At 37.4% G+C, this 13,016-nt stretch overlaps 1 protein-coding gene across 4 annotated transcripts; it reads right to left on the bottom strand.

Annotated features, from left to right (window-relative positions):
- Positions 1 to 1,097: 1,097 nt before the first annotated feature.
- On the bottom strand, positions 1,098 to 13,016 carry LOC115631432 (protein drumstick). 4 transcript variants are annotated; one of them, XR_003996217.1, is made up of 4 exons: positions 12,803 to 13,012; positions 3,994 to 4,886; positions 1,960 to 2,385; positions 1,098 to 1,591 (listed from the first exon to the last, which is right to left on the bottom strand). XR_003996217.1 is itself a non-coding variant. In XM_030528167.1 (3 exons), the coding sequence occupies exons 2-3, from the start codon at positions 4,212 to 4,214 to the stop codon at positions 1,549 to 1,551; spliced, it is 264 nt and encodes an 87-aa protein (XP_030384027.1). In that variant the 5' UTR covers positions 4,215 to 4,886; positions 12,803 to 13,016; the 3' UTR covers positions 1,098 to 1,548. The 4 variants fall into 4 exon arrangements, 3 of the variants coding, with proteins under 3 accessions (XP_030384027.1, XP_030384029.1, XP_030384028.1); XM_030528167.1 differs by lacking the exon at positions 1,960 to 2,385 and having other exon boundaries at positions 12,803 to 13,016; XM_030528169.1 differs by having other exon boundaries at positions 1,098 to 2,385.

The raw sequence follows: 13,016 nt of genomic DNA, 5'->3' as shown, positions 1-13,016 counted from the left end.
ATTAGTAGAATTTCATCTCAAAGCCCTCTTATCACTCGACAAAAACAATTTAGACCGCGATTATATATTAATACCTTAAATGTTCCGAGTGGTTTAGGGTGGACCCTTAAAAAGAGATAAGGAGTCTCTAGAGCACTCGTAGTCTACAGCACCATCCAGCGTATATAAGGCTTGAATAACCTCATTAAGGTGGCTATAGCTTTAGCTGCCAATTAAATTTGGACTCTGTGGGTAAAGAATATCGTCGCTCTTGCAAGCGATAGGACTGTAGAACCATTCTTTAGTCAGCGGCCGCACTAACCTATTGCCTATTTGAAGTATAACTTAAGCATACATTACCTGATTAATGTCCTTTAAAAAGCCTTTTACCCTTAAAAATAATCCTGAGCGTTTTGTAAATACTTGTAGTCGCCTCCTCATTAAATCTGATTGCGTTGAAACTTTGCGTCAAGCTCCGTTTAGAAAACTAAATAGATTTTAATCATTTTAATCATTCCTGAAAAATCATGAACTGAGCTCAACATATGTTCCCATATTCCCGTATTCAATAAGAAAACGATAGCTTCAATTTGGGTTTTTAAAATTGTATAAATATGTTTATTTTATTACTTATTTCTTTGTTTTTATATATACGTAGACATCGGCTTCGTTTTGATTGATTAATTGAGTCATTTTCTTTAACACATTTTTGCCAGAAGAAACGAAAAAAGAACAGCTTGTATCGATTTGAAAAACATAAAGTAATATTATTTATATAGATAGTGAAAGAAAGAAGGGGAAGAGACGATTGTATTGCATGTAATACATGTATTGCGTTCGTATATATATTTATTTATATATGTATGTATGTATGTCGTACTTGTATGTATATAAATAGCAAAAAATTTACAATCTTATTGCAGCGCACTAAGAAACATTTTTTCAGGCATTTCATTCATTTCACTTTTTTCTTCGTGTATATTTTTTTTTTTTAATTTTTCAAATAGGTTTTTGTTTTTAATTTTTTAATTTTAAACTTAAACAAAACAATGCGTATTTATTTCATAGTTTTTATTATTAATTTTATGTAATACATTTTCAACGTGTTTGTGTTTTTTTTTTGTTGTTTGATTTTTTAAAATAAAAATACTTATTATTTAGATATTTTATTATTATTAAATTTTAATTAATTTTATTATTAATTAATAAAGTAGCGAGAGGAGCGAAAAGTTGTTAAGGCAAGAGGATTGCAGCTGATTTCAAGTGGTGGATGTTGATTGATTGATTGATTGCTGTTGCTGTTGGCACGCACAGCATTTGTTGTTGTGTATTTAAAGTAAGTGTTGTTGTTGTTGTTGTTGTTGTTGTTGGAGCAGCACCGCTATTGATGATGTTGTTGTTGTTGCTTGGAACGCGGAAAGCGCAAAAAGCTTTGGCTTAATTGCGCTTTCCTCACAACACAGGCTGCGCTGCTTGCTCCGTAGACATGTTGCTGGTGCATGTTGCCGGCACATGTTGCTGTTTGTTTGAACTTCGACATGTTGCTGGGATGGATATTCAGGCTAATATTTATTTGGCATATGCACGCCCACAAGTGTCCATATGTATGTTTCTGCGAAAAATCATTGTAAATATTTTTGTTGTTGTTGCTGTTGTTGTTGTAGTTGTTGTTGTTGTTGCTGCTGCTGCTACTGCTACTGTTTGTTGCTGTTGCTGCGCCTGCGCATTTCTACGCAACATTTCATTCGCATGCTGGTGCATTCATAGCTACATATATTTGTTGTCTGTTGTTGCAGTTTGTGCTGGTGGTGGTGCTGGTGGTTGTGGTGGTGGTGGTACTAGTGCTGTTGGTGGGCGTGGTGCATTTTGTGGGCGTGCAGTTTTTTATGTGCATGTTTTATAACCAAACAACCAAATAAAGTAGCCAAAAAAAATAAGCAAAAAATTTGAATACCAGCACCAAAATAATAATTTGCTGACCATTTCACATTTCTAAAGCATGCTCGATGCATCCTTTTATCATTTTCCGTGCTTTTTGTTGTTGTTGCTATTGTTGTTGTTATTGCTGTAGCAATTGCCGCTTATCAAACTCATTTAGATTGCATCTAGATGTAAGCATTTTCAATTGCATTCTCATAGACCTATGTTTATGGGTGCAGGTGAGGAAGGCGTAGGCGGATGTGTGTCTTTTTTTCTGCTCTAGTCCCATTTAATATTCAAAGTTCTTTATTATTATTATTATTATTGTAGTTGCTGTTTTCATATTTTTGCTTAGTTGCTGAGCGTGCTGTTGGTGCTGCGGTGCTTATATTTCTGTGTGTTTTTCGTTTTACTGTGCTTTTATTTATTGTATTTATGATATTTTTTTTGTTTTTTTTAGCTTATCGCCAAACACACTGACTACATCTACAAATAAAAGAGAAGAGAAAATAGAGAAAAAATAGTGATGTTGAAGTGTTGTGATAAATACAAAACAATAACAAAGCCTTATGATAGGTTTCTTTCTTTTTTCTTTTTTTTCTTGGGTTTTATTCTTTTTCTATTCCACATTGTCTGTATATCGATGTTATTAACACGAATTGGTATATATGTGTTTATATAGTATATAAGTGTGTGTGTGCGTGCAGAAACTTTCCAACCATTTATTAAGACCATAAAATATACAATTTATATTGCACTTTGGGTATTTTCTTCATTTCATGCTCGTGAAGAAACATTTTAATTTTCTTTGAATAAAACTGATATCAAAACTTTCTAGACAAAAGGCTTTTCTATTTAGCATTTTGGTGGATAAAAAATGTTGAAAATAGCATCATAATACTTATTGTAAAATATAGAAAACACAAGTAAATACGATGTATAAATTCTCTGTTTCCAAAGCAAAGTTCTAGAAAATCCTCATCCATTTAAAACAATAACGTCTTTACTAACCGTGAAATGTCTCTTTTACTTCCGAATGTTTTCTATGGAAATTATTTTCTACTCATTTAATAAATCGTCATCTTAATCTTTATACCTTTGAAATATATGTAAATACCTTTAACAAATGAAGCAAAGTCCGTTAAAAAAATGTGGTATACTACTTAGAGTAGTATTCTCCATTTACATTATCTAACAAGTGTTTTTGTGAAGCCGTAAACTCATTTGCTTAGCAAATATGCATACTGCGACTGTAAGTCCCCCATTATGCAACTGATTTTCGTAGGAATTCCGGGAACATTTCAAAGCACTAAAGTATAAAAGTTTAAAGTACAAAATTCTTTTTTCTTTTAAAAGTCGAATCAAATGAAATTATTTATTTCTTAAATCCAATTTATTGTACAAACCCTTATATAGCCCAAGAATAAATATGATATAACATCTCTGGCCAATCAGCGCACTATTATTATTATTTATAATGACTAGGTAGAAAGCAAAAACAGTAAATATAGTTCGAATTTAATCGGAAGAAAACTAAAAGAGGTGCATTTATGGAATGTGTTTTAAACCATAAACTGCAAGTTCAAATACTTCCTTCATTATTCAAGACTATCCCGAATTGAGAAATTGAATATAATTTAAGGATCACAAGAAATGTCCCACTTCTACTATAATGCCTATTTTAATAACTATTTTAGACCTTTTCACTTTCATTTTCACATTTCTCCCCATATTCTCTTGGCCCAACACTCCTTTAAAGCTCTTAACTGCTTTTACTTAACTGCGCAGCAACATTTGCGAGCTATCGGACTTAATTACCACTTTCCTGCACGCACTCACACAGATCTCCATTAACTTTATGCTTATAGCCGACACCAAAAAAAAACGTATGTATATAAATTTTGCCTTTATCATAAAATTGAACATGCACTTTAACCTACTTACATATGTAGTTGTATATATGTATGTACAATGTATTTTAGGTAGCCAATATGTGTGTAGATGTGTAGTATGATTTGGATAGTTGGATGGAAGAATTTTGTGTGGGGACATACGTGGTAATTGTAGGGGAATTTTAGGGAATTGGTAACTCACCTGTGCTGACGCAGATTATCACGTTGCTTGAAGTATTTACCGCACACCTCGCAGGAATATGTTATCTCGGGGGATTTGTGCGTGCGCTCGTGGATCATCAGATTGTATGGCTTGGTGAAACGCCGCTGGCAATACTTGCAAATGAACTCACACTTTGGACGCATCTTGCGACGGAAATCCGACCGGCAGTCATCGTTGTCGATTCGCATTACAGCAAACATTTTGACAGACGATTTTTTACCTACGTGCCGTGCCTCTCAGTACTGGGTGAAAACCTGGGGTGTATGTATATGTATATATATACGAGTACTCGTATAAAGGTGCTGACAAGGTGTGCGTGTGTGGCGCTCTCTCACTCCAACCTCACTTGGCGCGCGCTCTCTTTCACTCGCTCTAATGTGCGCTCTTGCACTCAGTGAGCGTATGTGTGTGTGTGTGTGTGATTGCAATTGTCACTTTTTGAGTGTGTTTATGAGCTTTCTCACGGCTGTGAGAGTGGGTGTGGGTGCTGCTGCTATCGTTGTTGGTGTAAGAGTGCAATGAGCGCAATAGTTAACGGTACTCAAAGCGTAATGGTGACACGCTATCGCTGCTGCTGCTGCTGTTGTTGTTGTTGTTCTCCTTCTTGTTGTTGCTGTGGCTGTAGCGCCGTAAAGATAACGTTTTAAATTTAATTGACGTTTGTGGGTGAAATGTGGCAACGCTTTTTATTGTCACAAGCTCGTTGTCGTTGGCTCGTTGCCCGTTTGTGTGATTTCTCCCAATGCTCACTGGCCGAGACTGTCGTCTAGCTATCTATCTATTGTTGTTGTTGGTGTTCGCTGTAGGCGTTTTGGGTGGGCCGTTTGCTGCTGCTGCTGCTTTTAGTTTATGGCGCACTTTAAAACAAACACCTAAAAAGAGAGACACAAGACACAAAAAAGTTAAATAAAGTTAGCAACGCCTGCGACTTTTATGTGCCAATAAATTTCAGCAAAAAATACCTTGGCGGCCAACAATAACAACAACACTAACAGCAACAACCACTTGTCAACTTAAATCACGCGAAAAAAAAATACGCACACACACACACATGTCTACATGAAATTGAAAATGACTCATTAAAGCGGTCACAGTCAGAGTTGCCGCCACAGCCAGCATCTCACCTGGCCTGACTTCGCTTAACTTGGCTTTAGTTGGCTTGGGTTGGCTCGGCTTGGTGTTGACATTTACAAATCACCGACTGCTGACTGCGACTTCAACCTTCACTTATAATTTTTCTTGTGCGCGCGCTTTGTTGCCAACTTTCTGGCTGTTGTTTCAGTGTCATTTATGTAGTTGCCTTGTTGTTGTTGCTGTTGTTGTTGTATCTCAACCTTGCCACATGCTGTTCGTAGCTGTCGCAATTGTTGTTGTTATTGCTGCCGTTCTTATTTAACTTCCGCAACTCCGTACACATTAAACACAATTGTTCAATTAACGCCTTCAAAACAAAAGCCTACAAGCTTGTAAGGCATTACAGTGGAAACTAATTAAGAATTACAATCATTCGCTCACCAGCCTACATCATTAGCATCATTCAATACCTAGCAACAACCAATTAGTTGCAATACGGTGAACTTTATGAGAAACTCTTTTTTAATTCTTCTTTTTCTGGCTAGCCCGAAATACATTCCCAACATTAGCTGCTAATTTTCAGCACTTTCCTTGCCAAACACAAATTAATATAATGGTGGACAAATTATTTGTTTTTATAAAGTAAATCTCATTTTCTAATTTTAATCTATGAATAAATTGTGATTCTACTATTTGTTGTCTTTCAACACTAGCTGCTAACTTTCTCCACTTTCTTTGTCGAACACACATCAATATATTAGCCACAAGGGTAGATTTTTCAAATTTGAAAATTTAAATACATAAGGTTCCTATTTGGCTTGTGAACAGAAGGCTTTCTTAAGAAAATAATAAAAAGTTTTTTAAGCACCTAATATAAGCATTTAAAACAAGACACAAACAAGCTATCGCATATATAAAACTCATTTTTTAATGATCGATTAACTATAATCATGTAAAGTGTCTAATTTGGTATTTAATTAAAAATTTCGATGCTTGGCTTTTAAAAATGTTTCCAAATTCCAGTTAATGCTCATTCAAACATCGCTTTCAAATTTGTTTCAAAATTCCAATTTTATAATCATAAAAAATGTCTTTAATTTAAATTATTTATAAATCCAAATAAAAAGTTATAACTTCTCAGCGTCAATGCTTCAGAGGCTCCCAATTCGTCCCTCTTTGTCGTTTTCTAGTGCTCAAATATATTTTTCATTCATTTAAAATCGCAAATTTCCAAATACACTATAAACTGACAAGAACATATTCAGTTATGCAATCAATTTGCATTCAAATTTGTGTTTGTTTACAAATATGTGTTGAAAAGTAAATTCCAAAGAACATATTTATAGAAGAAAACTGTATGTCAGCCCACAACTATTAATGATTTCAATTAAAATAATACATATTATGGTAGTCAAGGCATACTGGTGAAATGAAATGGTGAGCATATTTCTACATATTGCGTGCTATATATTTAAACAGTTTATGGTTTATATAGTTAGCTACATATGAATGAAATAGTATGTAAGTGGGGAACATTTTAAAACCACATTTCTCATCACGTTTCACGAAATGTTCATTGACATAAACAATTGCATCTGGCAAGCTATCGTCTGTTAATATCCCGATCAAAATCTATCTAATTATCTAATTAGCTGGTGGATATTTGAGGACAAATTTTTCATGTGTAGAATTCCTAATCATGGAGATTTTTTTTAATGAGCAATAAGTATCTGCAAATCCATAAATTTACAACTAGGGCATTGGTCTCCATCCAAATGCGGAAATATAACGTAAAGCAGGTGACTAATAACACAGAAAAATAATAAGAACTATCATTAAAGCAGTGTTTTTTAAAACTGTACTAGTATATATTGTTGTATACATAAGTGTAAATAATTTCATTCCGTGTCTGTACTGTATTTACACAAATAATGCAATAATTGTTGTCAGTTTTCGAGCCGCCTTCTTGCCCGCTTCTTGGTAACAAGTTTATTTTTAATTGGCGCCTGCCAAGTCGCATAAATTAATGCGCTTTTTAAAAGCTGCCTTGAACACAAAAGCCCATGCTGATAGCTGATCGTTCGCAGGCTGGCCGATGTCCTGGCACGGCTGCTCAGTAGTTAACAACTGTTATTTTTTATTTAATTTTATTTTTGTCATTTCGGCGCCGCTGGATAGCATTTTCGAACTGATTTTTTTTTGGAATTTTTCACATGTATTTCCATTTCTGCGGACAAACAAAAGCTTTGCTGACTGGTAGCCGAAGCAGAGACAACAACGACGACTATAACGACTTCGATACGCTCCTGATGCCGATTTCAATATTTATTTACTGTATGCGTGAGTGTGTGTGTGTGTGTGTGTGTGTGTGTGTGAGCGCAGCTGGAGAACTTTTGGTAGTTTTGGGGCCGCAGCACGTTGACAAAAACAACAACAACAAAGGCAACAAGAGGCACAGCGGGTGCTGCACCGACCGTAGCCAACTCGCAGGTTTTGTCATTATAACATTAATGCCCACTAAACATATTCAAATTATAACACTGGAACGCAGGCTATGGTCAACCTCCTCAACCTCAACCTGAACCTGGAACTGAAGCTGGAGTTGGACGTGGACCTGGACCTGGACCATGTTAATTTGTGTACACAATGTGGCGTCACATTGGCATTTTAACGCCGTTAATCATGCGACACAGGGCGCCTGCATCAGAGCATAATAATGGCATTGTTATTTCGGATTTTTGGTTTTAAATTTTCGATTGTTCTTTCTTGTTTTCTTACTCAGCATACCACCAGTTGGCGTCTAGAGCGCATAACTTTGAATGGAAAAGTGGAGTAGCGCCTAGATAACTCAAGCACTTTATTGGATAATGGTTGCTAAGCATTTAAAGTCACATGTTGGTCGACGGATTCAAAAAGAGGCCGATTGCTGATTATGATTATGAAATAACAGTCTCGTTTCAGTATAGACATCCTTTTTTAACAACAATTTTTGGAATTTTCAACTCATTTAAATAAACGGTAATTATTAATTATTTATATTGTCTACAGTTTTTAGTTCCACTGCAAAATTCTTTGTGCAAATCGGTCGTAGACAGAAATTTCGAAAGCAATAGACACTTTTGTCGACGTGCGGAATTGATGTTGCCTCAAAGGCTTTTATTAGTGCGACTATATCTCTGTAGAGAACTCATTATATTATTTTGCTCTTAGACTAGGTCTCTACAAAATTATATTACTATTTTAAAATCAGCCTGAACTAAAGCTAACTGAGCTAATTAAAATAGATCCTCGCCTTCTACGACTTAAATAAAATTAACAATTAAAAGCGGTCACTAGACTCTAATTAGTTTTAATAATTATAGACATATAATATAGCATAATTCAATCCAGATATGCATTTCTAAGACTATCTTTCTTTCTTTCCACCTAAAATTCCATAAAACCGCAAATCGAAAACAAATCATTCATTTCGAAAGTTACATTTTATGAATGGTTAGGTTTTAAAATTGAATGGCAGCTAAGGTAATTTTTAAAATTCATTTTCGAACAACTAGAAAATAATTACTTCACAATTCATTCACTTCTTATCAAAAATGTTTGCTAAATTAAGAAATATAGCTGACTTCTAACATAACTAAGCAGCCAAAATGTCTTACCATTTTGCAAAGATTTTCCCCTTTTCAAATGCACTTTTATTGCTGAACTACTTTTTAACTCAGAACTACTTATTCTTAATTTATTAGACTATATTCTCAATTGATGAACCGATTTAAAGTCAAATTTCTATATTTAACTATCAAGTGTCAGCCAAACTTTGCAGGCCTATTTACAAACTGAAAGTGGGGGAAATGTCAATTTTTTGTAGCCATAAATCAATGGAGGTGTTTGTTAGCTGCTTACGTAGCTTAGTAGCACCTCAAGTCGTTGGCCAACTGCTGTGGGCGTTCACTCGACAGCTTGCGTAATTGCAGAAGTTGGCCAAAAGACGACCACCAACTGTTGCTGTTTTGCTCAAAACATTTTCGCAAAGCCGCTTAGCAGACAAAAGCAATCCGACTAACGCCCACAGACCACACACATAAGACCAAAAGACCAAAAGACCAAAAATGTTTGGGCCATCGCCAGCCGATGTTTGGTAAATACTTGTTGTATAATAAACAGTGTTGTACAACATGCGGCTAATCCCATTAATCCGCAGTGAAAATAATTAGATAACCAACACAAGCCCAGACACAGTCCCACAGAGGGAGAAGAGATTGAGAGACAAAGACAGAGACAGGGACAGAGACAGGGACGGACAGAGGACACAGCGTGACATTGACGCTGACTGAAGGGCATACGCAAATGCAGAACACAGGAGGATGGGAAGGTGGGAAGGTAGAAAGGTGGGAAGTGAAGAGCGTTAATGCTGCGTGAAATTAGATTTGCGCCAAAAACGGCAACAGCTCGAAACAATCCTCAGGAATCCTCACACTGGGAATGGGAAGTGTAAGTAAGTGCGCCACGGATGAGCCTCGAACACACACTTCCAGGAACGAAGAGTTACAGTTTAACACCCCGGCTGGCGATAATGTGTAGCGGTACACGCGATAAGGCAGTGACACACACGTTGCGCCCAAAGAAGGAACGGACATGGTCAAAAGCGATTACCACACTTCCACACACACACACACACACACACACATACCCGCTCTTTCTCATCTTTTACTCTTCTTTTTTTTGTAGGCGGACAGTGAGTTGGCAAGGTGCCATTAAAAATTACAGCCGAAAAGTGGAAAAAAGTAACAAAAAGATGACAATAAGCCGAGCAGATACTCGAATAATAATAAAAATAAAAAAAAGAAGGACAACCACACAAAGGGCCAAGTGACGCCGCCGCCAGATGAGCCGATTTGATACGAATCTAATTGTGCTAATGGCACAAAATTCTCAAGAAAAACACTAACCAATAAGTCGCCCAACTGACTGCCTGACAGACTGACAGAGTGACAGAGTGACCAAGTGTCGGCGGCACAGTGAAAACAATTAGGAAACGCATGTGTGGCACCTCAAGTGCCACAAAGGCGCGCGAAACTGCACACCACAAAAGGTGTGCGTCCATCCTTCTTACCAGCACATTGTCCCCTCACACTCTACACTGTACACTCCACACAAAACTAAAACACCGACGCGAATCTTATGGCCAAAGCGAATGCGTCTTTTCATCTTGTGGGAAAACATGCCCTTTGTTTGCTTTAAAGAAAGTTGATTTGCGCTTCTTCCTTTCACTCTCACAACGTTTAGCCGATTCGATCAACAATTTGTGCTCATTATGGACTTTATGTCCGACTGGTGCGTATAAATATGACATGACGCGTCCAAATTAAAATTTTCCCTTCTTGTTTCTCGTTTCTTGTGGTGGTGGTCTGCAAAATGGCTGTAAAGTTGGGCCAACTTAGCGACGCAATTTCAGTGTCAGTTCACTAATTAGAGTCTAATTGATGGCACGCAGCAGGAGTTCTGACATGGCTCGGAGCCGAAAACCTTGAGCAAGAGCATTTACAAGCGAAAGAGCAATGTGTGTGTTGGTTGTAATAATAAATAATAACAACAAACATCATACTCGAAACAGCTAGTTGAATATTCCTACAAATTTCTCAAGATAATTGAAACATGCAACAAACACCAGATGATTATATTAATAAATGTTATTGGCTTCTTAAAGTTGATAATTCATTAGAAATGTGTTCGGTTTTAAGTATATTGAGACTTTTGGTAGAGTTTTGAAACAGCTTTCTGTAGATATCCTACTTAACATTTCAATATTATATCTTTTATATTTTCTTCATCAAGCTAAAAGAGAGATTGAGATATTTAAAGTATTACTTTCAGCAATTTGCATAATTCATATCCCAAATATTCTAATTTAGGAAATATTCGCCTAGATCTGTTAACATAATTTAAGCTAATTGTATAAGTATCCTTCTAATATCAAGCACTAGTGCTTGTAAAGTTGCCGTCGGCATCACATATAGTAGGCACTTAAATATATGATATTTATATGTAAGCGTATTTTAAACATATAGCATGCATCTAAATCGTCTATTCATTAGCCCAGGCTTACACATTCAACTAAAGAGTTTCCAACAATACTATTACAAATGCGACAGACAGAATAGTCTTCAATGAATATAATAATATTTTTAATAGATCAATTCATGTTTTCCTTTAAATAGTGCATTGAACATATTTGACAGGAGATAGAATTTCAGAGACGTTCTCCATTTTGTCTCGACACATTGTCCACACAGTCCATACTTTCACACGAGAGCTAAAAAGCTCCAATTGTCTCTCGCACGCCATTTACTTTCCCAGAACTCTGCTCTCTCACACACACACACACACACACACACATACGCATAGGCATAGGCGCACTTGCGACCAATGAAAGCGCGTAAAACTGGTAGCCAAAGCCACAAAACCACACACACATCACACTCTCATACAGAAGCCGAAGCACATGAGTTGGAAGTGGAAGTGGAAGAAGAAGAAGAAGAACGAGAACATGAGGCGCCATTCGCCAACGCCACTCACTCCACTCTCTTTTCTTTTGGCTACTGTGTGCGACGTGTCTGCGTAACTGCGCAGCAGCAGCAGCACCAGCAGAAACTTACCAAATAGAAAATGGCTACCGCAATTGTTGTTGCTGCAGTCGTTGTTGCTCTCGTTGATGGTGATGTTGTTGTTGTAAATGACTATGCACTGGAATTACGCGATGCTGCTAACGCAATGGAAACGAAATCAAAACTACGCACTTGTACGACAGATAATTTCATCATATATATATGCATTTATGTATGTCGTTGTAGACGTATATTTGTGGTTGTTGTTGTAGTTGTCGGTATGTTGATGTTGCTGTTGCTGTTGTTTAAGGTACACACGAAGGAACTGAGGAACTACGCACGCTTGCGCGGCACAAAGTTGAATGAATGAATGCTACTAATAACTGAAAGAAATAGTAGTCAGCGCTGCTGTCGACCGAGAGCGACTGCTGCTGCTGCCGCTGCCGTTGACGGAAGCAGCGACAGCGCAGTCGAGGCGTGCCTACCTACCATGTTGTTGCTATTATTGCTGTTGGTGTTGGTGTTGTTGTTGCTTGTGTATTTTAGGAGCAGAATTCGAAGAGGAAGCGGCGGCTAGCTGGCTGTCTTTTCTCAATGTGTTCGTGTGAGTGTGTGTGTGTAAAGCTATGCAAGTGTATTTGTGTATGTATATGAGTGTATGCGTCATCAGAGCCGGCTACTGTGGCGGCAGCAGCAGCAGTAACAACAGCAACAACAACTACAGCAATAACAAAAGCAGCAGCTAAGTCTTCTAACTGGCCAACCACGACGCAACTTGGCAGCCGAACCACATTCGTAAAGACACGATCGGTTCGGCGCTGCTGCCGTCGCTGCGGTCGTCGTCGTTATTGCTGTTGTAGCTGCGTCAAAAAGCTGCAGAAGGAGGTGCTTAAGACCAGTAGCCGAAGCAACTTCTTCATAAAAAAAAACCTTCGTGGCCACGCATGCGCAAAACGAGTAGCCACGAACAGCTTTATGTGTGTGTGTGTATATTCATATATAACTATGTGTCTGCGTGTGTATTCGTGCGCGTAACTGCGGCAGCTATCAAAGCTCTTACTTACGGTAGCTACAAAATGGCCAACACCGAAGACAAAATGGCGTTTGCTTACCTTAGGCTTCAAAGAAGACGACATCAAGCCTAGTCTTAGCAACTAGCGCACAATTAAGTAGAATATTAAGCTCCAAATTGATGGCGTTGATGGTTGTTGTAGTTGTTGTCGTAGCGAACACTCGGCGATTTTGTAATTTTCATTCGCTGTTACTGCTGCTACTTGTTTCTTATTTGGCTTTTATAAGCGACGGCAATGCGCGGGCACACTGCTA

Source organism: Scaptodrosophila lebanonensis, unplaced genomic scaffold (genome assembly GCF_003285725.1).
Source record: "Scaptodrosophila lebanonensis strain 11010-0011.00,11010-0021.00 unplaced genomic scaffold, SlebRS2 tig00001412-arrow-pilon, whole genome shotgun sequence".
NCBI lineage: Eukaryota > Metazoa > Arthropoda > Insecta > Diptera > Drosophilidae > Scaptodrosophila > Scaptodrosophila lebanonensis.
This window is presented reverse-complemented; position numbering and strand designations above follow the sequence as displayed.

What these genes read in the sequence shown, in the direction of transcription:
- LOC115631432 (XM_030528167.1), bottom strand. Translation starts at nt 4,214, where the DNA reads ATGTTTGCTGTAATGCGAATCGACAACGATGACTGCCGGTCGGATTTC. An exon ending in GATAATCTGCGTCAGCACAG is followed by an intron (nt 1,592 to 3,993) that starts GTGAGTTACCAA and finishes GATTTTTCGCAG; the next exon opens with AAACATACATATGGACACTT.